Genomic DNA, 26577 nt, shown 5'->3' with positions numbered 1-26577 from the left:
TCGTTGACCTAAGATCTGAGAAAAAAAAAATCTACCTTCTTTTTCTCTCTTTTTTAAAATAAATGGGAAAAAATGAATGATATGGAATAGGTACAGAGTGATAATACATGTATAACTCAGAGAAATTGCTTGTCAACTTTGGGGGGGAGGGAAAAGAGGAGGGAAAGAACATGAATCATGGAAAAATACTTAAATAAAACATAACAATAATAATATATTAAATTAAATAAATGGGACATTTTCTTCCCTGTAATCCTTAGTCATAGAGATGCCAAACATCCCCCCAAGACTAATTCCATCCCAGCCCTTCTGGTACTTATAGAACTAGATTAAAATGTATATTTGGGAAATCTTTAACAAAATAAATAAAAATATAGTGGAATATAGATAATGATAACATGTGGTTTTCTAAATCAATATGCAGCCAGCAAGAATTTTTATTATGGTTTAGCTGTCTGGTTTCTATTTGGTTTGATACCACTGCTCTATTTCCTATTTTCTGTGATTTTTTTCAAATATCAATAAATCAATATCGGGCATGTAGGTAACTCATTGGATTGAGAAAGAGGCCTGAATACAAAAGATCCTGGGTTTAAATCTAGCCTCAAGCACTTCCTAGCTGTGTGACCCTGGGCAAGTCACTTAACCCCATTACCTGCTCTTTACAGCTCTTCTGCCTTGGAGCCAATATACAGTATTAATTCTAAGGTGGAAAGTAAGAGTTTTTAAATAAATATGCATTTATTAAATGCCTATTACATGCCAAATTCTGTGATAGATGTAGAGACATAAAGACAAAATTAGAATAGTCCCTGACCTTAAGGAGCTTACATTCTATTGGGGAAAACATGAATATGTACCCACAAAAAGAATAAATGGTGATTCAGCAATCCTACCAGTAAGTTTTTTTCAGTATCTAAGCTGGTTGACTTGGCAAGGCAAAGGACCTCTTATCATCTCCTCACTCATCTTGGGTTTTATTGATTGAGAAGCCTCAATCTAATTATAAAACCAAAGTGCTTCCCTCTTGGAACTAAATTCCCTGGGGAGTCATTTCTCTAATTTGCCATGTTTCACACTATTCCCTCCCTTATGCTCCTAACAAATGATGGGATTCTAGAAGTTCTACCACATACATGCCTTTATGGATCACATTCCTGCTACTTCCTCCCCTGACTTCTCTTTAACTCAGAAGTTTTAAGCATGTTCTTGTGTCACAAACCCCTTTGGCAGTTTGGTAAACCCAATGAACATAAAACTTTTCAGAATGTTTTTAAATGTATAAAATAAAATACATAAGATATATTTGAATGGCACAGTCCAACCAACAAGTAACTTGAAGTACATTTTGAATCAGCGTATTGATATTCCCTGTGTCATCACAAAATCCTAGCTTGCTAAGAAAGAAACATTATATTATCCCTATTTTCATATATGGAGAAACTGTAACAAAAAGAAGAATAAAAGGGACGCATATGAGTTCTTAGTTGAATAAAATCGTACCATCCCAGACCTTTGAGGTCATATAATCTAAAGTCCCACCCAATCCAAGGATCTTCTTTTCAACAGCTTGACAGATGATCATCCAGTCAATAATAGGGAGTGCCCTGACTCTAAGGAGGCAGGCTACTACTTTTTCAGATAACTCTAGTTTCCAAAAATGTTTTTAGCTGAATTGGGCAACAATCTTTATAACAAAAACCTCTGACAAAGGTCTAATCATTCATATTTATAAGGAACGAAATCAATTGTACAAAATAATCAAGCCATTCCCCAATTGATAAATGGGCAAGGAACATGAATAGGCAATTTTCAGATGAAGAAACCAAAACTATTAATAAGCATATGAAAAAAATGTTCTAAATCTCTTATAATCAGAGAAATGCAAATCAAAACAACTCTCCGGTACCACCTCAGATTGGCTAACATGACAGCAAAGGAAAGTAATGAATCCTGGAGGGGGTGTGGAAAAATTGGGACATTAATGCATTACTGGTGGAGTTGTGAATTGATCCAGCCATTCTAGAAGGCAATTTGGAACTAGCCCAAATGGCACTAAAAGATTGTCTGCTCTTTGATCCAGCCATAGCTCTGCTGGGTTTGTACTCCAAAGAGATAATGAGGTAAAAGACTCGTACAAGAATATTCATAGCTGCACTCTTCGTGGTGGCCAAAAATTGGAAAATGAGGAGATGCCCTTCAATTGGAGAATGGCTGAATAAATTGTGGTATCTGTTGGTGATGGAATACTATTGTGCTCAAAGGAATAATAAAGTGGAGTAATTCCATGGACTGGAATGACCTCCAGGAACTGATGCAGAGTGAAAGGAGCAGAACCAGGAGAACATTATACCCAGAGACTGACACACTGTGATACAATCAAATGTAATAGACTTCTCCATTAGTGGCAATGCTGTGATCCAGAACTATTTGGAGGGACATACAAGAAAGAACGCTATCCATATCCAGAAGAAGAACTGTAGGAAAAGAAACACAGAAGAAAAACAACTGCTTGATCACATTGGTTGATGGAGCTATGGCTGGGAAAGTAGATTCTAAATGATCACTCTAGTGCAAATATTAATAATATGGAAATGGGTCTTAATCAATGACACATGTTAAACCCAGTAGAATTGTGCATCACATATGGGAAGGGGTAGGGAGAAGAGAGGGAAAGAACATTAGTTTTGTAACCATGGAAAAATATTCTAAATCATCTAATTAAATAAAATTTTTTAAAAATGTTTTTCACTGAAATCTGACTTCCTGCAATAGTGAACTACTTCTGGAGGCATTCAAAATAATTCTGATTCTTCTCCTACATGGTGGTTCTTCAAACATCTAAGGGGTGCTACCATGCTTTACCCTCCTCCTCATACCCTACACTTTTCCCCTTGAAAGACTTCTTTTGGGGGCTAAATTAGTCTGAGTTTTCTATCAGAATAAATCTCTAAGAATTAGAATACCCAAGTGAATGTACATCTGATATCCATTTGTATTTTGTTGCTGAAAATCTTTCTGAAATCTCCAAAGTATTGTCTTGGCACAATGAAATCTAGGGACTAGAACTTTGCTGAATAAGAATAGCATAGGACCCTGCATAATATTTCTGAATATGAATGATCTTCATCCAATTTGAGTCAATTCATTTTTTATTGAGAATCATAGAGATAGTGTGAAATAATGGAAAGACATTGGCCGCGAATCAAAAGATTTACATTTTTTAATCCCAGCAGTGGCTAGGGGACCAGCTTCCTTGTCAATAAAATGAGAATAATAATTCCATTATGTCTTGTTTCACAGAACTCCTCTAAGGAAAATGCTTCCTATACTATAAAGCAGTATAGAAATATAACCTCAAGAGTTGATCAGCAATTCAATCTAGTTTATTCATAAATTGTCCGATAAAACATATTTCCATAATATTCATTTTTGTAAGTGAATAATCTTATAAAACCAAAACCCCAAACCATATAGCCAAATAAACAAATGATAAATCATGTTTTCATCTGCATTTATACTCCAACAACTCTTTCTCTAGAAGTAGATAGCATTCTTTTTCATAAGTCCCTCAGAATTGTCCTGGATTGTTGTATTACTGTAGCAATAAAATCTATCACATTTGATCGCCCCTATTTCACTCCACATCAGTTCACATAGGTCTTTCCAGCTCTTTCTGAAATCACCCTGTTCATCATTCCTTATAGCACCGTAGTATTCTATCACCATCACATACTACATTTTGTTCAGCCATTCCCCAATTGAGGGACATCCCTTTAGTTGAAAGTCAAAAGTTTGACATAAAAATGGGTTAGATGGACGGAGCACTAGGCCTTTAGTCAGGAAGACCTGAGTTCAAATTTGACCTAAGACATTTACTAGCTGTATGATCCCAGGCAAATTACTTCACTTCTGTCTGTTTTAGTTTCCTCAATGGCAGCATGAGAATAAAAATAGCACCTACTTCTCAGGATTTTTGTGAAAAGCCAATGAGATATTTGTAAGAGCAGTTTAACAGAAACTTTGTTTAATTAGAGAAAGAAGTACAGATAGAAAGATAGAAAAGAGGAAAGATTATTAATCTTCTACCATATATATACACACACACACACACACATATATATATATATATATATATATATGTATATATATATATATACCTAAAATTTCCTAAAACTATCTCTGTCTTCTCAGGACATGTTCTTCTGTTGGCACACCAGACCTATCTTAACCTACTCTATCTATAAATTATTCACTAACTACCTAATTCCCTAAAATAATAGACAGCCACCATTCATTCACTCCTTCGATCAGTTTTCTATAGCAGCCCAACTGTCAGTAGCCATCTGCCAGCAGATCCCTGCCTCAGAGACAGATCTCCTGCTCTCTAGAGATCCCAGAGGCAAAAGACCTTTCCTCAGCAGCAGCTTCCTTTTCCCCTCACTGATCAACTGTCTCTCCTAACTTCCTGTCAGAGGGCAGGCTACTTCCTCCCCTCAGGTCCTGGTCTCTTTAATAATGGAATCTTCAGCTCTGGCTCACTGACTCCTGTGAGTTCTGATCTCCTTAGAAATCCTGCTCTGTCTAGTCTCTCAAGGAGACAGAGGGAGAGATTTTAAAAATCCCTTTAACAACAGGTAGTTCTCAGATGAAGAAATTGAAATTATCTAAAGTTATATAAGGAAATACTCCAAATCACTATCAGAGAAATGCAAACTAAAACAAACTAAAAAACAACTTAAAAAACTATCAAAGTAGCTAATATAACCAAAAAAGAAACTGATAAATTTTGGAGAGGGTGTGGGAAAATTGGGTCACTAATGCACTATTTGAACTACTACAAGTTGAATCAACATATATGGAAAGCAATATGTGACCATTTCCAAGGGGCCATAACACTATGCATACACTTTGCCCCAGTAATACCACGACTAGATCTGTATCCCATAAAGATCAAAAAAGGGGTAAAGGAACTATTCATACAAAATAATTTTTAGCAGCTCTTTTTGGATTGGCAAAAAATTGGAAATGGAGGTGTCCATCAATTGGAGAATGGCTGACCAAGCTGGGGTATATGGTTGTAATTGAACCATAAGAAATGAAAACCTGGAAAGACTTATATGAACTGATGCAAAGTGAGATGAACAGAACCAGGAGGAAAATGTATACAGTAACAGAAATATTGGATGATGATCAGCTGTGAAGAACTAAACTATTATCAGCAAATAAGGTTCCAAGATGACCCCAAGGGACTCATGATAAAAAAAAAAAAATCCAGTTCATAGCCAAAGAGGAATTGCTGGAATCTGAGTGCAGATCAAAGTATGCATCTTTCTCTTTATTTCCTTTGTGAATTTTTTATTGTATATATGATATATATCTTCAGTCAAGACATGGGGAATATGGAAATGCATATTTCTGGAAAGTACTGATATATCAGACTATTTACTGCCTCAGGTGGGGGGTAAGAGAGGAAGGGAGAGAATTTGAATCTCAAAATGTCAGAAAACAATTGTCAAACATTGCTTTTTTTTATTTTATACATTATTTTATTTGGTAATTTTCCAACATTATTCCTTGGAAACAAAGATCATTTTCTCTTCCCCCCCCCCCCTTCCACCACCCCTCCCATAGCCAACGCGCTATTCCACTAGGTATCACATGTATCCTTGATTCAAACCCATTTCCATGTTGTTGGTATTTGCCTTAGGGTGTTCATTTAGAGTCTCTCCTCATTCATGTCCCTTCCACCCCTGTAGTAATGCAGTGGCTTTTCTTCAGTGCTTTTACTCCCACAATTTGTCTTCTGCTTTCGGATAGTGTTTTTTCTCCTAGATCCCTGCAGAATGTTCAGGGGCGTTGTATTGACACTAATGGAGAAGACCATTACATTCGACTGTACCACAGTGTTTCAGTCTCTGTGTACAATGTTCTCCTAGTTCTGCTCCTCTCACTCTGCATCACTTCCTGGAGGTTGTTCCAGTCTCCATGGAATTCCTCCACTTTATTATTCCTTTTTGCACAATAGTATTCCATCACCAACATATATCACAATTTGTTCAGCCATTCTCCAATTGAAGGGCATCCCCTCATTTTCCAATTTTTTGCCACCACAAAGAGCGCAGCTATGAATATTCTTGTACAGGTCTTTTTCCTTATTATCTCTTTGGGGTACAAACCCAGCAGTGCTATGGCTGGATCAAAGGGCAGACACTCTTTTGTCACTCTTTGGGCATAGTTCCAAATTGCCCTCCAGAATGGTTAGATCAATTCACAACCCCACCAGCAATGAATTAATGTCCCTACTTTGCCACATTCCCTCCAGCATTCATTACTTTCCTTTGCTGTCATGTTAGCCAATCTGCTAGGTGTGAGGTGATACCTCAGAGTTGTTTTGATTTGCATCTCTCTGATTATAAGAGATTTAGAGCATTTTTTCATGTGCTTATTAATAGTTTAGATTTCTTTGGTTGAAAACTGCCTGTTCATGTCCCTTGCCCATTTATCAATTGGAGAATGGCTTGATTTTTGTTATAATTGATTTAGCTCTTTATAAATTTGAGTATTTAGACCTTTGTCAGAGGTTTTTGTTATGAACATTTTTCCCAGTTTGTTGTTTCCCTTCTCATTTTGGTTTTGTTGGTTTTGTTTGTACAAAAACTTTTTAATTTGATGTAATCAAATTTGTTTATTTTACATTTTGTGACTCTTTCTAAGTCTTGCTTGGTTTTAAAGTCTTTCCCTTCCCAAAGGTCTGACATGTATACTATTCTGTGTTCACCTAACTTACTTATAGTTTCCTTCTTTATGTTCAAGTCATTCACCCATTCTGAGTTTATCTTGGTGTAGGGTGTGAGGTGTTGATCCAAACCTAATCTCTCCCACACTGTCTTCCAGTTTTCCCAGCAATTTTTTTCAAATAGTGGATTTTTGTCCCAGAAGCTGGGGTCTTTGGGTTTATCAAAGACTGTCTTACTGAGGTTATTTACCCTGAGTCTATTCCATTGATCCTCCTTTCTGTCTCTTAGCCAGTACCAAATTGTTTTGACCAATTTGTCCCAGATATCAAACTATATTATAAAGCAGCTGTCATCAAAACAATTTGGTACTGGCAAAAATTGCTTTTAACAGGTAATTTTTTTAAAATTTAATAAATAAAAAAGGGTGTAATGGGGTTTGCCCTCACTTGAAATCTCAAAATGAATGAGTATGAGCATTCCGTTATAGACGGAATTATTGGTCAGACACAGTTTGAATTAGATGAGGTCACTTCCAACTTGAAGATTTTGAGATAGACCTGGAGATGGAGAAGATATGAGGGATTAAGTTGAATGTGAACTGCTCTCAGGAAACACCTTGAAGGGTAGGACTCTAGGAAGAATTTGTTTGATTGTTATTTATCTCTTCCCTAAAGGTGGATTTGTCAAAAGATAACATTGATGGTGGAAGGGTGAGATTTATTCACTAAATTCCTTCTCTGATGCCTGATTATGATGTGAAGATGTTGTTTTCAAAGACCTTATAGCTTTTGAATTCAAGCTTTGGTAAATCCTAACATGCTAAAAACAAAAAACTCAGCATACACCAGTTAATGGACTGTGTTATCACACCCAATCTACTAGTAGGAGACAATATGGTGCATATCACTGAGTCTGGAGGCAGATAACCTGAGTTCAAATCCCAGCTCAGCAACTGTCTGGGGTAGGACATTGATTTCCTTGAAAGCTTTACATATTCTACCTCCACAAAAGGCTGATCTTGCTAAGTCCAGTATTTTCAACATATTCATCTGTTCCTTGACCTTAAAATATTCCCAGATCAAATCTACTGCTTGGTGATATGACTTTGATCAATCCTAGCCTCATTCAGAGAGGCCTAAGTAATAGCCTACTGTATAGTTCTACCTGGCAAAAACCCACCTCCTTTAGAAAGCCTTACCAAAGAATCCCAAAGTGTGACAAGCAGTCCCTCCCCTCCTCACCCTGACATAGCAATTCTTGAGACTGAGTTCTCATTCACTACGTAACTAAATAGACTTGTCTCACTAGCAGGAAAATGATTCTTATTTTAATGTCTCTTGAATAACCCTTTCAATCTTCCTGTCATCTGTCTCGGTTTATAACCTCCTCTATGGCTTTAAAAGGACCAAATTGTCCTCCATAGGCTTAGGCAGAGCAAGAGAAAGCTAGGCAGACTAGTCTCCTCCCTGTTCTCAATCCAGTCCAGGGCAATCCAATCCAAGAAGCATGTGAGAATCTACAGTTCATAGGCACCTCATCAGGTGGTTGGAATGCAAATACAAAATGAAAAGCAACACCTACTTTCAATGAGTTTACATTCTACCAGTGGGGAATAAAATGTGAGAACAGAGATGCCCACACATAGTAATTTGGGAAAGAGGGAGTAAGTGCTAACTGTTAGCTGCTCTACGTGGTCATGGACCAAGAAAGGCTTGTTATAGGAGCATGGCCCATGAACGGAACCTTAAAAGAAGCTGGGAGGGGGCAGCTGGGTAGCTCAGTGGATTGAGAGCCAGGCCTAGAGACGGGAGGTCCTAGGTTCAAATCTGGCCTCAGACACTTCCCAAGCTGTGTGACCCTGGGCAAGTCACTTGACCCCCATTGCCTAGCCCTTACCACTCTTCTGCCTTGGAGTCAATACACAGTATTGACTCCAAGACAGAAGGTAAGGGTTATTAAAAAAAAAAAGAAGAAGAAGCTGGGGTGGGGCAGGCAGGGGAGTACTGATTCTAAGTATTGATTTTAAATTGGAAGGTAAGGGTTTATTTGCCGGGGGAGGGAAAGCTGGGGATTGTAAGAAGAAAAGATGAGGAAAGGAAGAGTACATTCCTGGCATGGAAGACAACTAGTGCAAAGAGACAAAACAAAGGCACGAGACAAAATACTAACTTCAAGTAAGAGGCAATAGAACAGCTTAGATACAGGTTATTGTGTCTTAAGGAGAATAATGTAGGAAAAGCTTAAAAAGGTAGGCTGAAGCTTCATGTTTAATGCCAAGCTAAGAATTTTGTATTCTAGAGGCAACAAGTTGTGAACAGAATTGGGGGGGGGGGGGCAGGGAACTAATATGGTCAAACTTGAGTCTCCTGAACCTGCCATGTTGGTATTTAATTTCTTGTCTTTATTCACACCCAAGTTCCCTATGTTCTTTCTTTCACTGAATCTAAGTCTTATCCTTTGGAAAAAGTGATTTGAAGACATGCCCCAAAAGTTACTAAACTGTGCAGACCCACTGCTACCCATAGAGGGGCTTACATTCTAAAGGAATTTTTTTTTTATAAAGAGAAAAGGTCTTATATATACAAAAGTATTTATAGCAGCTTCTTTGGAGTGGCAAAGACCTGGAAGCCAGGGATTACCCATCAATTAGGGAATAGAAAAACAACTCATGGCATACGAATTTAATAGACTAGTGCTGTGTTGTAAGAAATGAAGACAGTTTCAGAAAAACCTAGAAAACTTCTATGAATCAATACAGTATCAATGGAGCAGAATCAAGAGAACAATTTTTACTATAACATCAATGTAACAATTCTAAAAGACTTAAGAGTGCTAAACAATGCAATGATCCACTATGATTCCAAAGGAACAATGATAAAGATTACTAGCCAACGAATTACAGTAGAGGTGACAGATTAATATGCAGGATGAAATAAATGTTTTTGGAAGTGGCCAGTACAGAAATTTATTTTGTTTGACTATGGTTATTGGGGGAGGGGGGGTTAACTGTTACTTTTCTGTCTTAGTAACAACTCTGACAGAAAGGCAAGGTCTAGGTAAATGGATTTAAGTGATCAGGGCCATGTGACTAGGAAGTGTCTGAGTCCAGCTTTGAACCACGATCCTTCCAACTCCAGGTCTGAAGTTCTATCTATTATGCCACCTGGCTGCCCCAAATACGCTTATTTGTTACAAAAATTTTATATTTCATTTTTTCCTCCAGTGGGGAAGATATTGGAGGAAGGAAAAAACAAATGTTTGATTAAAAAAAGAGAGAGAGATTAAAACATTTGAAGAAACCTAATACAGAAGGATAGATAGATATACACATATGTAAACATGGATGTATATATTTATCATATTAGAGAATATATATGCATACATAAAGATATATTCATATACTCATGTATATATATGTGTGAATATGTGCACACATGATTTTAAAGAGTATAAGCTCCTAGAGGGCAGGGATTGTCTTGTTTTATATATTTTTATCCTAAGTGTTTGGCTCAGTTCTCAGCAAATGGTCAGTACTGTAAAGATTAAAATTTAGGGGAGACTGAGGCAGGTAGAAATTAGTTTCTCTCTGAAAGGAGTATTATATTTTTATGAGGTTTGTTAAAGATTAAGGATTAAAGAAAATACAGGATAAGAAAACAAGTGCCTAGGCCAGAGAGACCTAGACAAGATAATCTCACATCATGGAAGAGACGCCTCTGCTCCAAAACGGAAGTCCAAAAAGACCCCTAAGTAGGTGCAGAACTCCTTTAAATAATCATTTGTGTTCTCACCCAGGCAAGAATTCAGTGTGATTACAAAGCACTCTGGGAGCTAGCAAGGACTCCTGGGGAATGGAGTCCAGAGTTCAAATCTCAATTTTACAGTACTACATAAAGAGTTGTATTCATTAAATGTGTGTGTGTGTGTGTGTGTGTGTGTGTGTGTGTGTGTATGCTAAACCTGCCTTACAGGGTTGCTATGAAGAAAGAGCTTTGTAAACTTTAAGGGGGAATGTATATGTGTTATTCTTTTTTTTTTTTAAATAATTCTCACATTCCCTTTAAGGTCCAATAAGTTTTTTTCTGAGGACCTCTCTAGCACACACTGATTTCTACCCTTCGTTAAGTTCTAAGGAATGTAATGGTCAAGATCAAACAAATTACTACAAATTTTATCATTCTCTTATTGATTCATGTGTTTTTACATTGTCTGTCCAGGTAAAATATAAGTTTCAGAAGGGAAGGGAGTTGTTGAACTTCTTGGTCACCTTTTTGTTTTGTTTTTTTCTCAGGAGCACCTAGGTGATTCAGTGGATAGAGAGTAAGACCTGGAGATGGGAGACTTGAATTCAAATCAGATCTCAAACACGCCTAGCTGTGTGACCCTGGGCAACTCAACTTCAATTGCATAGCCCTTCCCATTCTTCGGCTTTGGAACCCATATCATTTCTAAGATAGAAGGCAGGGGTAAAAAAAAAAAGGCTGGGTCTCCCTTTCTCACCAAGGTTACTCTCACACAGGAGTTACTCTCATGATTGATTAACAGTTCACACTTCCCTCGGCAATCCGGAAGTTCATCATATGAACACTGACCTTAGTTTGAACACCTGATTCGCATAGCCCAAGGAAACTCAGAACTCTCCATTCCAAAAATCCACTAGCGTTAACCTCCCTAATAGATGGGATTACTGGTGAGAACATCCTATCCCCAGCATATCCACATCATCATTCTAGGTGCGGGGACTAAAATGTCCTCTATAAGTTTCCTGTATTTTCTAAATTTATCAAGATGGCACTTGATTTGGGACTTGAAAGTTACACAGGATTTACCTGGGCAGGTAATACGAGGCACTGAAATCTCTGGGGGAATACAAAGAATAAACTAAAATAAAGTAAAATTGGAGGGGAGTTCTTTTAGGGTTTTGGCAGGGGAAATTCTCTGGTGACCGGGAGAGTGCTATTCAATTCTGTTCTTTCCCTTTTTCCCTAGAGTATTGGACTGAGATGTCATTACCCTGAGTCATCATGGGCTGCTTTGCCTCCAAAACCCCTTGGGTTTTTCACACAATGGAGTGCCTGCCCAGCCTAGTCAGCCCTGCCTATATGGAGAAGAGTTGTATTTATTGTGTGGTGGCAACATCTTGGAAGGTCAGGGTCCCCCAAGTGCCAGCCATGCATAGCTTTTTCATACTAGACAAAGGCTTGGCTTTTTCTTGGGAAAAGGAGGAGTTGCCATTTTGGAATGCAGTTACACCAAGTGGGTGGGTTGGCTTCCTTGGCATTAAATTGATAAAGGCAGCTTAATGCCAATAGAGGGTACCACCCATACACTGCTCAGTGCCAACTTCAACCAAATTGACAGACAAGGGATCATTGTACATGCACCTTGGTTTCTAAGAAGGCTTTAATAGAGAAAATTGGTGCTATTGCACAGGGCAAATTTTAGCTGAAAATATTCCCATTTTCCAGACAATACAACTGATGCACGTTGCTTAGTTCTGCGTTCTCCCAACCACAAACACTCAGCAAATGCTATCATTGTCAAGAAGATTAAAATGACAGAAGGGGCTGCTTCAGCTCCCCTCTCATCTGCAAGAGCATATTGAGCTTGTTGTATATTCACACCTGTGCAAGGAACTTCAGGGCAAATAAGGAAGAATAATTCATGGCCCCTACCTTCAAGGAGCTTATATTCTAAATGAGGATTAGGAATCAAAGAAGAAAAGACTATGTGATAATCTGCTAAATTGAATATACTCAAATGCTAAAATGTGCTGTAGAGATAATAAACATTATAATGGTCGAAAAGAGGGATCATGGGAGCAGTTAGGGGGCTCAGTGGACTGAGAGCCAAGCCTAGAGACAGGAGGTCCTGAGTTCAAATATGACTTCAGACACTTCCTAGCTGTGTGGCTCTGGGTGAGTCATTTAACCCTCATTGCCCAGCCCTTACCACTCTTCTGCCTGGGAACCAATACACAATTGATTCTAAGACAGAAGGCAAGGACTTTTTTTTAAAAAATAAGGTGAGATCAGTGTTGACTGTTGCTATTGTGGTATGCTTTGTGGAGAAGGTAGGACTAAGGACAGAGGCAGGAATAAACATGGTATATGTAGGGGATAGTCAGAACAGCTTGACTGGAAAGGATTTTGGTAGAGGGGATAAGGTTTGCTAGGGAGGATGGAACCAGACTGGAAGAGAGTCCTGAAAGCCAACCAGAGGAGCTTGAATTTCATTCTACAGATGCCACCTAAGAGTTTTACTATCTAGGGATGGCAGCAAAATCTTAAGAGAGATATCACTGGATTTACTACCCATCACTGTCAGGCTAGTGGCAGACATTCCCTGAGCCACCAGCTACAACTGAAACTCTTCCAAATAAGCAATAGTTATTTCACATCTTCAGATCCACCCTGCTTTTTATATTGAAGTGGTGGAGAAGAATCCATTCTCCAGACTCAGTCCCTGGCTGCCAGAGCTGATGGACAGCATCATAATTCAGGATGGATTAGTCAAAAGAGCTCTTGTGGGGGCAGTGAGGTGGCTCAGTGGGTTGAAAGCCGGGCCAAAAGGTGGAAGATCCTGGGTTCAAACTTAGCCTCAAACACTTCCTAGCTGAGTGACCCTGAGCAAGTTATTTAACTCCCATTGCCTAGCCCTAACCACTCTTCTGCCTTAGAAGCAATGCACAGTATTGATTCTTAGAAGGAAGGTAAGGGTTTAAAAAAGAGATCTGTCTTGGAATCCAAAAACCCAGATGTGAGAATTTACATAGACTCTCAGCAGCTCTGTGAACAAGAGAGTTCTGAAACTTCTCTGAGACTCAATTTCCTCATCAGCAAAGTAGTTTGGTTTTTTTTGCTTGGACTACCTTCTTCATTGGATTTTTGAGAGGAAAGCAATTTGGACAATTTAACTGTGCTGTAATAAAGACCTAATGGGGTACAATGGACAGAACTTTGGTTCGGAGTCAGAATACCTAGGTCTGAAGCTTGGTTCTGATGCTTGCTAGCTCTATAACTATAGGTAAGTCACTTAACATCTTTAAGCCTCACTTTCCTCATCTGTGTAATGAGGACTATAAACAATCCTGGACTACTTGCCTGATATGGTAAGGACAGTGCTCATTAACCAATTAAAACTATCACTTGATGGTTTGATGCTTATTGACAACTCAGTCACTGATGTTCAGGCAAAGGGAATGTTTTTATATTGCTGTTCAGTCGTGTCTAACTCTTCATGACCCCATATGGGTTTTCTTGGCAAAGATACCAGAGTGCTTTGTCATTTTCTTCTCCAGCACATTTTACAGATGAGGAAACTGAGACAAACAAGGTTAAGGGATTTGCTCAGCATCACACAGCTAAGAAGTATCTGAAATCATATTTGAACTCAGGAAGAGAAGTCTTCCTGACTCCAGGTCTTGTACTCTATCCACTGTACCACTTTTTTTTTTGTCCCATAACTATTTCTATGGTCCCATTACTATAAAATCCCTGCATCAGATTCCATAGGGAACATATCTGATGGGAGAAGGCACTCCTCACATCATGTCATGTAGGTAGCCCCCTCCTATGTTTGGGTGTAGAACTGAATGAATGAGGTAGTAACCTTCAGGCCCTATGGAAACTCCTGTTGAGCTATCTGACAAAGCTTGTAATCATTGCTCCAAAGCCTTCAAATGGAAAGACATTTCCTTTTATGCAGGTATATAGAAATAGATATCTCCTTTGTCTGTGTTTTTATTGCCAACTCCTTGTCTCCTTCATTAAAAAAAAATGGAGCCCTCCTCTTTCTCAGTGTCAGAATATCCTCCTAGCCTTCAAATCATTTTAGCCTCTTATTCCTGTTTTCCATGACAGGGGGGAAGGAAGATACCACTACAGGGGTGAAGGAAGATACCACTAATAGGTCCTGCTTTAATTTGTGACAGAAAAAGCACTTGATAAAAAGTAAGATAAACTGGATTCAATTTTGCCACTTATTACCTCTGTGACTTTGGATAAGTCCCTTCCCCTTTCTGGATCTCAGTTTCCCAATATACAAAATGAAAAGGTCAGTTTGCACAGACTATGAAATTCAATTGAAGTGTTGTTAGTTTTCCTAAACTGGTTTTCCCCCTCATTCTTTGAAAAGATAACAAATGTTATCACACATATCTATTTCCATATTATTCATTTTTGCAATAGAGCAATCTTTTAAAACCAAACCCCCAAATCATATCCATATAAACAAGTGATGAGTCATTTGTTTTTCTTCTGTGTTTCTACTCCTGACAGTTCTTTTTCTGGATGTGGATAGCATTCTTTCTCCTAAATCCCTTGGGATTATCTTGTAGTAGTAAAGTCCAGTACATTGGATTGTTCTACAATATTTCACTTTCTGTGTATAATGTTCTCTTGGTTCTACTCATTTCACTCTGCATCACTCCTAAAAGTTCTTCCAGTTCATATAGAAATCCTCCAGTTTATCATTCCTTGCAGCCCAATAGTATTCCATCACCATCACATACCACAATTTATTCGGCCATTCCCAAATTGAAGGGCCCCCCCTCATTTTCCAATTTTTTGCTGACACAAAGAGCATGGCTATGAACATTTTTATACAAAATTTTTTCCTTATTGTCTCTTTGGGGTAAAAACCTAGTAGTGGTATTGCTGGATCAAAGGGCAGACAGTCTTTTATCGCCCTTTGGGCATACTTTTCAAATTGCCTTCCAGAACAATCAGATCAATTCACAACTCTACCAGCAATACAGTAGTGTCCCAATTTTTGCCACAACTCTGCCAATATTTATTATTTTCCTTTACTGTTGTATTGGCCAATCTGCTATGTGTGAGGTGGTACCTCAGTATTGTTTTGATTTGCATTTCTCTAATTATGAGAGATTTAGAACTCTTTCATGTGCTTATTGATAGTTTTTATTTCTTTATCAGAAAACTGCCTATTCATGTCCCTTGACAATTTGTCAATTGGGGAATGGCTTGATATTTTGTACAATTTACCTAGCTCCTTATAAATTTGAGAAATTAGATCTTTGTTAAAGCTTTTTATTATAAAAATTTGTTCCCAATTTATTGCTTCCCTTCTATTTTTGATTGCATTGGTTTTGTTGTAAAAAAAACTTTTTAATTGAATGCAATAAAAATCATTCATTTTACATTTTGTAATGTTCTCTATCTCTTGTTTGGTCTCAAATTCTTTCCCTTCCCATAGATCTGACAGGTATACTATTCTATGTTCACCTAATTTACTTATAATTTCTCTCTTTATATTTAAGTCATTTGCCCATTCTGAATTTAACTAGGTATAAGATATGAGATATTGACCTAAACCTAATTTCTCCCAAACTTTTTTCCAATTTTCCCAGCAGTTTTTTGCCAAATAGTGTCCCAAAAGCTGAGATTTGGGGGTTTATCGAACACTATCTTGCTGAGGTCATTTACCCCAAGACTATTCCATTGATCTACCCTTCTATCTCTTAGCCAGTTCCATATTGTTTTGATGATCACCACTTTATAGTATAGTTTAAGATCTGTTACAGCTAGGCCTCCATCCTTCTTATTTTTTAGTTCCCTTGATATTCTTCTTGATCTTTTGTTCTTCCAACTGAACATTGTTATAATTTTTTTCTAATTCTTTAAAAAACTTTTTTTGGTAGTTTGAAGATATGGCACTGAATAAGTAAATTAATTGAGGTAGAATTGTCATTTTTATTATATTAGCTTGTCCTACCCATGAATAATTAATGTTTTTTTCAATTGCTTAGAACTATTTTTATTTGTGTGAAAAATGTTTTGTAATTGTGTTCATATAATTCCTGAGTTTATTTTGACAGATAGATTCCCAAATATTTTATATTACCTAAAGTGATTTTTTTAAACACTTACCTTCTGTCTTGGAGTCAATACTGTGTATTGGCTCCAAGGCAGAAGAGTGGTAAGGGCTAGGCAATGGGGGTCAAGTGACTTGCCCAGGGACACACAGCTAGGAAGTGGCTGAGGTCAAGTTTGAACCTAGGACCTCCCATCTCTGGGCCTGGCTCTCAAACCACTGAGCTACCCAGCTGTCCCCCTAGAGTAATTTTAAATGGAGTTTCTCTTTCTAACTCTTGTTGCTGATTTTTATTGGAAATAAATAGAAATGCTGATGATTTATGTGGTTTTATTTTGTAGCCTTCAACTTTACTAAAATTATTACTTCCACTAGCTTCTTAGTTAATTTTCTCAGGTGATCTAACTATACCATCACATCATCTGCAAACTGACTACTTTAATCCCTTCAATTTATTTTTCTTCTCTATTTGTTGTAGCTAGCATTGCTAGTACAACATTAAATAATAGAGGTGATAATGGACATCCTTGTTTTACTCCTGATCTTATTGGGAAGGCTCCTAACTTATCCCCATTGTAGATGATACTTGCTGATGATTTTAAAATAAATATTGTTTATTATTTTGAAGAAAGGCCCTTGTATTCTCTCATGTTTTAATAGGAATGAGTGTTGTATTCTGTCAAAGGCCTTTTCTCCACATACTAAGATAATCATGTGGTTTCTGTTAGTTTGGTTATTTATATAGCCAATTATGTGGATAATTTTCCATCAACCATCCTTGCATTCCTGGTATAAATCCCACCTGGTCATAGTAAATAGTCCTTGTGATGACTTGCTATAGTCTCTTTGCTAGTCATTTTAAGATTTTTGCATCTATATTCATTAAGGAGAATGGTCTATGGTTTTCTTCCTCTGTTTTTGGTCTTCCTAGTTTTGGAATCAGTACCATATTTGTGTCATAAAATTAATTTGGCTAAGACTCCTTTATTTATCTTGTCAAATAGTTTGTGTAGTATTGGGATTAGTTCTTTAATCTTTGATAGAATTTATTTGTGAATCTACCAGGCCCTTGGGATTTTTTTCTTGACTTATTCAATTTCTTTTTTTGGAAATGGGATTATTTAAGTATTCTATTTCCTCTTTTGTTGATCTTGGCATTTTATATTTTTGTAAATATTCATCCATTTTACCTAGATTATCATATGTGTTGCCAAAAAGGATTTCTTATAATGGTACTGGAATGCAATTGCACTATGAGGAATGATGAACAGAATGATTTCAGAAAGAGCTGGAAAGGCCTACATGAACTGATGCAGAGTGAAATAAGCAGAACCAAGAGAAAATAGTACACAGTAACAGTAATATTGTGGAACAATCAAATGTGAAAGACTTTGCTACTAACATCAATACAGTGATCCAGGACAATTCTGAGGGAAAAAGAATGCTATCTACCTCCGGAGAAAGAACTGTGGGAGTAGAAATACAAGTGAAAACACATAATTGTTCACTTGTTTCATTTGGGTATGCGTTTTTTGAATTTTGGTTCTATAAATTTATTTGCTTACAAAAATGAATAATATGGAAATGTGTTTTGTTTTATAATTCATGTATAAGCCAGATTGAATTGTTTGTCAGTAGGGGAAAGGGAAGAAAGGAGGGAAACAATATGGATCATATGACTTTGGAAAACTTATGTGGAAAATTTGTCATTAAAATTAAATTTAATTTAAACTTAAAAATAAAAATCATTTATCTCTTCCTACCTCCCCACAACCCCCCCCCCAAAAGAATCTTTATAACAAATATAGTCAAGCAAAACAAGTTCTCATATTGGGCATATCCAGAAATACATGTTGTATTATACATCTTGTGTATATATATCATCTTTCTTTCAAAGAAACAAGTATCATCATTGGTCCTCTGGATCTCATAGTTGGTCATTGATCATAGTTCTTGAGTCTTTCAAAATTGTTCATTTTTTCAATGTTGTTAATGTATAAATCATTGGTTCTCAAAGTGTGGTACTGGGAGGTCCCTAATACTTTTCCATGGGGTCCTTGAAAGCAAAACTATTTTATAATAATACTAAGATACTTTAATTATTAATATTGGGGGGGTATCTCCTACATAAACAAAAGCTATTTGGGATCCTCAATAATATTTAGGCATATAAATAAGTCTCAAGACAAAAAAAAAGTTTGAAAACTACTGGAATAAATTGTTCTCCTTGTTCTGCTCATTTCATTTTGTATCAGATCATAAAAGGCTTCCTAGGTTTCTCTGAAACTATCCCCTTCATCATATCTGAAAATGAAACGGTATTAGCGGCCAATAGGTGGTTCAATGGATTAAGAGCCATGCCTAGAGGCAATAGGTCCTACATTCAAATTTGACCTCAGATACTTCCTAGTTGTGTGACCCTGGGCAAGTTATTTAACCCCCATTGCCTCTCCTGGTGTTGACAAAGTATTGGTACACATGCCCAGATGGCAGGGAAGGAGGAAGGGCAGACTAGCTGCTCTATTTCCTGTCTTCCCAGTGCCTGAGGACATTTTTTGCATGTCCTACACTTTTGTCCAGCTGTCCAAAGCAAGCACTTCTTCCCTTTGCTCTCTCAGGTAATGCAGGGGTCGGGTGGAGTGGGGAAAGGAGCAGGGGGCTCACAGGCAGCACTCCAACTTGAATACCTTTGCCAATGTTGGCCTAGCCTTAGAACCAATCAATACACCGTATTGATTCTGACAGAAGGTAAAAGTTTTTTTTAAATGAAATAATATCCTATTACATTATTTTACTATAATTTATTCAACCATTTCCTACTTGATCAGCACCCTTAGTTTCTTGTTCTGTGTCACCACAAAAATCTGCTAGAGATATTTTTATATATGTGAGGGTTTTTTCCCTCTTTCTTTGATCTCTTTAGAGAATAGGCCTAGGCACTACTAAGTGTCAACGGGTCAAATGGTTGGTACAGTATTTTTGATGTAAAGCTATTTAGTAAATACTTATTCAAAGAACAAGGGAGGAAGAAAGGAAGGAAAAGAAAGAAGAGAGAAGAAGAAAGAAGATAAACCTTATCTACTTCACAATTTTTTTTTCTGGAGCTAATCCCTCCCCTACTACAGAGATGGCACAAAATATTAAGACTTGAATTCATGGAATAACAGGACTAGTAACTGTTCTGCAACTTGATTGGGAAAATAGAGACAAATTTCCACAACATTTCCCTATTATACTCAGTCCTGATTATAATGATTATTACACTGACCTTGGGGGTCAATTCATTTTTGATCAATTCTATATACTAAGTATCTTCTATAGTGAGGGCATCAAGGTGGACCCTGTGCATACAAAGGCAAAAACAAAACAGTCCCTCTACTCAAGATTACATTCTACTGCAGGACATTGGGTTGGATTATGGGACCACAAGACCATGGATTTAGAGCTAAAGACCACCAAGTCTTCCTCCTGCATTTTACAGATGAGGAATATGAAACCAAGGAATTTAAAGTTATACAGGTGTAGGACTTAGACAGGTCCAGGACTGGAACCTGAAACAAAGTTTTCTGGTTCCAAATCCAGCATTCTTTCTGCTGTTTCACTCTTGTGCCTACTGAGCCCTGGCCCTTTCTTTTTTAAACACATCCAAGAAATTTACAAATGGCCACAAGTGGGAAGAACAGTGCTATCACCCCACTAGCTATGAATGAGACTTAAAGCTCAGAAAGCACTTTCCAGCTAAGTGAGGCCCAGCAGTAATTATGATTCCCATTTTGTCAATGAGGATACCGAAACCCAGAAATGTTAACTGATTCATGCAACATTTTACAGACCTTTTTAGGGGCAGAGTCAGAACTGAAACCCATGTTTCCTGATTTTTCTCTTATGACTTCCCCAAACCCCTAGCTACTTCCTAGATATGACTTGAAATTTCCTCACGTATATTGGAGTCCTCTTGAAAGCAGTCAATCAAGAGTCCCTATAAAAGGACAAATCAGTTGGAACTGGAAGATTTGGTGGCCTTGGGAATACAGACAATCATTATGAATGTTTTTGGCTACATTGTCAGGTCAAATTGGGGTGACACCCAAGTTTCACTGAAACCTTGGCGATAGGGCTGCAGATACAGACACAGAGTTCTCTTTGCAATAGGACAGGTCTTTGTATGCATTTGGGGGAAGGGGAAAAAGAAAGGAAAAAGAATGTATAAAGCACTGACTCTGTGCCAAGCAATATGCTAAGGATTTTTTTTACAAATAGTATTTTATTTGATCTTCACAACAACTCTTTAAGGGAGGTGCTGTTATTATCCCCATTTTATGGTTCAGGAAAATGAGGCACCCAGAGAAAGGTCAAGTGCCTTGCACAGGGTCACACCACTAGTAAGTATCTGAAGCTAAATTTGAACTCAGCTTCCTGACTCCAAATCCAGTGTTCTGTTTGCTGTACTAGCTAGTTACCTCCATTTGGAGGGTCAGAGATGTACCTAATGGATGTACTAGATCCTCTATAGTTATTCCTCTATGAGGCAAAGTGATTTCCTGGCAAGTTAGGACAGTTGGCATTGCACAGGGATGATACCAGGTATCCTGAGACATAATACAAGACAGTAAAAAGAGTGATGGATCTGGAGTTAGAGGACTTGGGTTCTAATCCTATCTCTGCTCAAGGTTCTCAGCAATGTGCATAACCTGGACAAGTTGCTTCTTCTGTGCCTTGGTTTCCTTTATTGTAAAATGACATATTCGACTAGTTAATCTCAAAAGTCCTTTCCAAACTCTAGATTTAAAGCAAGTAGGCAATACAGTGATGTCAAACTCAAATGCAAATGTATCTCTACAGGAGTCATACTGACTTAGAAAAATCACAAGTCAACATTAATCCTATTGTATTGTGTTTTTATTTGTTTTGCTAAATATTTACCAATTATATTTGAATCTGTCTTGGGTTTCACTCAGTTTTGCTTGCTAGGGGTTTGACACTTCTGTAATGGATAAAGGATTGGACCTGGAGTCAGGAAGACCCAAATTCAAATCTAGCCTCAGATACTTAATAGTTGTGTCACCCTGGGCAAGTCTGCCTCAGTTTCCACTGTATAAAATAGGGATCATAACATCACTCATCCTGCAAGATTGTTGGGAGGATTAAATGAGATGCATTTTGTAAAGTACTTAGCACAATGCCTAGCACATAGCTAGAGCTGAATAAATTCTTATGCCCTCTGTTCTTTTCCTAACTCTAGGATCTCATGACTCAGCAATCACCAGAAACCCTTTCCTGAATTCACTTCTAGACTGCAAAATGCCACCTGTGATGCACACTCTGTTTCTAAAGCTCTCCGGCACTTGAGTGAGTTTAAGGCAAGCCAAATCTGGAATTTAGAGCTGGAAGGGTCTTAGAAGCCCTCTGTAACAAGCCCCTACCTGAACAGGAATTCAGAATGGTTCAGTCTTCCCTTAAAGACCTTCAGTAAAAAAATGAACCCACTTTTTCTGGTGCAATAGACCATTCCACTTGGGTATCTCTCTAATTGATAGGAGAGGGCTCTTCCTTCTTATATCAAGCTAAAATCTGCTCCTTTGCAACTTCCTCCTCTACCTTCCTCTGCAATGATATGATCATTGACAGTCTTCAGGATACAATTTTGATATCACAAAGAAAGTTATCTGTCCCTTAAAAGTCCCCCTTTCACCTTACTGCAAATTTCTAAAATTCCTTTGAGACCAGAAAAAGCTTTTCATAATATCACTAGAAATAAAATTTAAAAATTGAAATGCCTTCAAGGGAAGGTACACAGTGACTTACTTTTATACTAAGGTGTAAATGGTTGACAGCAAACCTTTTTCTAAGCATAGGTTTGTATAGTGTAAGAGGCTCTTAGCCTAGGGTCCGTGGATGTGCTTTTTAAAAATAACCCTTGCCTTATGTCTTAGAATCAATACTGTGTATTGCTTTCAAGGCAGAAGAGGGGTAAGGTCTAGGCAATGGGGGTCAAGTGACTTGCCCAGGAAGTCCCTGAGGCCAGAATTGAACCCAGGACTTCCTGTCTCTAGGCCTGGTTCTCTATACACTGTGCCACCTAGATACCCCAGATAGTTGTATTTCAATTTAATTGGTATCCTTTGGAATCCTACCTATTTAAATTTTTGCCTTTAAAAACCATTATTCTGAGACAATAAGCTTTGTCAGACTGCCAAAGGGGTTCAAGACATACAAAAAAATGTTAAGGATCCCTAGCGTGAGGGAAAAGATTAGAGGCACTTTGTAATATTAGAGGCACTTTGTAAGAGTTAGAGGCAGATGGGAGAGGGTTCCATGAAGGGTGTGATGGGGGGGAAAGGGGCAATGGAAGATCAGAAGAATGGACTAGAACAGTCAGTTAGGGTTCCAATTTTACTATTGGGACACAATAGCCTTGAGAAATAGCTCCATGTAGTGGAAAGAGCATTGGATTTGACAAAGTATCTAAGCTCAAAAGCTAGCTCTTCCACTTAACTGCCTTGGTGACTCTGGACAAGTCACTTCCCATCTGTGAACCTCAATTCCCCACACACACACACACACACTAACATGAGAAGGTTGTCCTAGATGATGGTTAAGCTATCTTCTGGTTCTAAATCCATGATCCCAAGATCCTTCCTCTGGATCCCCACCCCCACTATACCCCATCTATATCTGTGCCTCTCGCTTGCCCTGCTACAGAGCCATAAAGCACCAAAGAGAAATGCTTACCTTGCAGAGTTTCAGAATGAGCCAGCATGCCAGGTAGGCTGACAAGGTGAATTTTGCCTTCATGTAGCTGTCAGGTAATGGGCTGAGGTACAATTGCAGCCAGTCCAGCTCCTGCCGTACCACATTGCTGCTATTGCCATCCTCTTCCTCCTCTTCCAATCTCCTGAGACCTTCTTCCATGGCAAACCGGGGGCTTCTGGGGAACTCCATTCTGCCCAGGTACTTCCTTGTGCACCTGGTCCCCAGCCCCTGCCCTTTCCCTGGAGTCGGGGGATCCTTCCTGGAGCCCTCAGGGGGCCAGCGTCCTGCTCTTCTGCAGCAAGACCCTGTTATCTGCACTCGGAGCTGAAAGTCAAACGACGACGGAACAAAGTTTCTGCAGTCACGGGCTTCTGGCCAGCTGCCCCGCTCTCATTGACGAACCCCTCGCACGAGTGTGTGTGTGTGTGTGTGTGTGTGTGTGTGTGTGTGTGTGTGTGTGTGTGTGTGTGTGTGTGTGTGTGTGTGTGAGTGTGTGTATATACAGCTACAAGATAAATATAGCTGGTTAGAGAGCTCCGTCCCAGAGCACAAACACCCCTGCTGTTGCCAAGAGAGTAGAGAAGGAGTCCATTTATTTAAAGAGCTCGCCTCAACATCACTGGTCCTCTACTTTATGGAGGGGCGGGGGGCGGGGGGGAGGTGGCGAGGGGCAGTTGGGAGGAAGCCGTTACTTTTGAAGACGCCTTTCTGTCCCCCCTTTTGCCAATTGCACTTCCTTAGAACAAGCCCCCAGTTCCGCCGAGCAACTGTGACCCAAGTGAAGATTTTCGCTCATTCCCCAGCTCGCACTTTACAATCCTTCATTGTTCGGGAAGCTGCAGATGCTGAGCTTGCGACGGCTAAATCATTTTTTAAAAGAATAAATGAGGCCTCGGGGGTGGAAGGAGGCCAAAGCATTCTGGAATGGGGAGCGGACCTATCCGCTGGCCCAAACTGAGGCACGCTGGAACCCTGTGGATGTGGTTTCTAGCTCCAGGTTCAGAAACATTTCTTGTTTATGTTTCAAGACAGCTCTTATCCCCAACATGCAAAGAAGCTGGAAGGGATGCTTCCTTAGCCATTAATGGCTTGCATCTGCTCTGTAACTGAACAGTTTCCAGGACTGTGTGAGAGATTCACACCCATGTAAGGCACCCCCTTAAGCTCTTGGAGTCTAGATGGAATTCACAACCCAGTAAAATGAATTTCTGCCTAATAGTGAGTGCTAACAGTCCTGGCAATGAATCTGACCAGTCAGTGCAGTGAATTCATCCTGAGAGGTCACTGAATAAACTAAAGCTGTGTGTAGACCACACTAAACTTCTGGGTGCTTGACTGATAACTACATTTTTCAGGGCAGTGCACACAGAATCAGTGTGTTATTGATATCATAAAAGTCATTTTGCTTCTGTGGATCTATTTCCTCATCAGTCCAATAACACCTGCCCTGTCTCAGGTGAGGGAGAGAGCTAATTAATTAATTAGTAATTACTTAATTAGCCTCCAAAAAAGAAGACAAGGATTGTGAAGTGTGTGAGCTGGTGAATGAACAAAAATCTTCCTTGGATCCCAGTTGCTCAGCAGAACTGGGGACTTGTTCTAAGGAAGTGCAATTAGCAAAAAGGGATAGAAAGAGGTCTTCAAAAGTAACTGCTTCCCCCCAACTGCCCTCCCCAACTCCTCCATAAATCAGGGACCAGTGATCCCAAGGGTATGGAGCACCAATTGGCTACACAGGCACTGTTAGGGCAGCAAATTATAGAAAATTATCTATATACATGACCCCTTTCCTCAAGGAACTCAGAGCCTAGCTCAAGAGACAAAAATCTCACACAAGAAAAGATCATGAGTAAGATAAAGCACTATATGTTAAGTACTAGCTAAGTGGTACAGGCACTAAGTGCCATAGAGTTCAAAGTCACAGAGATCACTATGTGCCTGGGAGGTCAGGGAAGGCTTCATTAAAAAAAAAAAAAGGAGGAGTTGAGTCTTAGGACAGGAAAATTCCTATTATAGGCCTTTAAAACTAAAAAGTGTTACTTTCAGTAATACTTAGTTACAATTTTAATAATAACTCCATGTTACTGAATTGTTCTTAATAATTAATGTCACATGATACTAGACCATCTATTGGCTGTCTGAACCTTTGACTGAATAAACTAGGACTTTATTTTATTTGTTGAACCCAATCAGTGCATTCTACCTAGACATATAATCTTTTCATAGTCCACATAGGAGATTGGCTCCTTGATAATGTCTTCTGCTAAAAATAATAAAGAGAATCTTCTAATCTGGAGAGCAAAGGGCAATCTAATATCTTTAATAATTTTAAACATTCCACTGAAATGTAACCAGCAAAAGTAATGGAGAAATGGTAGGGAAAGGTTTGTATTGTGAGAGAATATCTAGGTGGTACAACTCTTGGAGTCAGGAGGATCTGAGTTTGAATTTAGCCTCAGACACTTAAGAGCTGCATGACCCTGGGCAAGTCACTATCTATCTCAGTTTTATAAAATAATGATCATAGTAATATCTGCTTCCCAGGGTTATTATGAAGATCAAATAAGATACTCATAAACTCTTTAGTACAGTGCCTGGTACAAGGCATTTAATAAATGCTTGATCCCTTCCCCACCCCAGTTGGTTTTACTCTTCTAATTTTCCCAGTAACAATACACCAATATTGGAAGGTTCTGTGTTTCTGACAATATGAGCAACTTCTGATGTGAGGATTCCCCTTTTTACCAGTACAGATCAACTACTCTGTGACATAAGTCCTGAGGGGTTGCCTGAAACACATAGAAATTAAGTGGCTTGCTCACTGACCACTCAGCTGACAATTTTAGAAGCTAGATTTGAATCCAGGTCTGTTCCAACCCTACGTCCTACAATTTTATCCTCTACCCTAGGCTGCCCATAACACATATTTTTATGGTACTCCTCAGTTTATAAAGCTCTTTCCTCACAGAAGCCCCATGAGTCTTGGTTAGTAAGGTATGGAGCTGGGAATCAAACCCAAGTATCCTGATTTCAGATGCAGGGCTCTTTCTACAACACCATGCTACCTCCAGAGAAGAGAATGATGTGTCCATCATACTGGCTCTTCTGCTCTTCAATGGAAAAACTTTGTGCCTATCATGTTGCAGGAGGTGGTTTTGAGCCCACAAGAGTTGCCCTGCTCTCTCATATTCCCTCTTTGCCTGCTGCTTCTCTAAGAGGCCTGGGTTTGGAATAGTTCTGATCAATGATG

The 26577-nt window shown here is 38.6% G+C and overlaps 1 protein-coding gene across 5 annotated transcripts in view; it reads right to left on the bottom strand.

Annotated features, from left to right (window-relative positions):
- Positions 1 to 24483, bottom strand: part of ARHGEF4 (Rho guanine nucleotide exchange factor 4) — a 518865-nt gene extending 494382 nt beyond the window's left edge. Inside the window, exon 1 of one of the 5 annotated variants that reach the window (XM_056793688.1) lies at positions 23307 to 24483. In XM_056793688.1, coding sequence (XP_056649666.1) covers positions 23307 to 23516 — 210 coding nt within the window. In that variant the 5' untranslated portion in view covers positions 23517 to 24483. The remainder of the gene's footprint in view (positions 1 to 23306) is intronic. The other 4 variants (XM_056793685.1, XM_016433561.2, XM_056793687.1 and 1 more) reach the window with 4 other exon arrangements.
- Positions 24484 to 26577: the final 2094 nt, after the last annotated feature.

This window comes from Monodelphis domestica, chromosome 4, assembly GCF_027887165.1.
Source record: "Monodelphis domestica isolate mMonDom1 chromosome 4, mMonDom1.pri, whole genome shotgun sequence".
NCBI lineage: Eukaryota > Metazoa > Chordata > Mammalia > Didelphimorphia > Didelphidae > Monodelphis > Monodelphis domestica.
The sequence above is the reverse complement of the archived record's forward strand: the minus strand, read 5'-3'. Positions and strand labels throughout refer to the sequence as shown.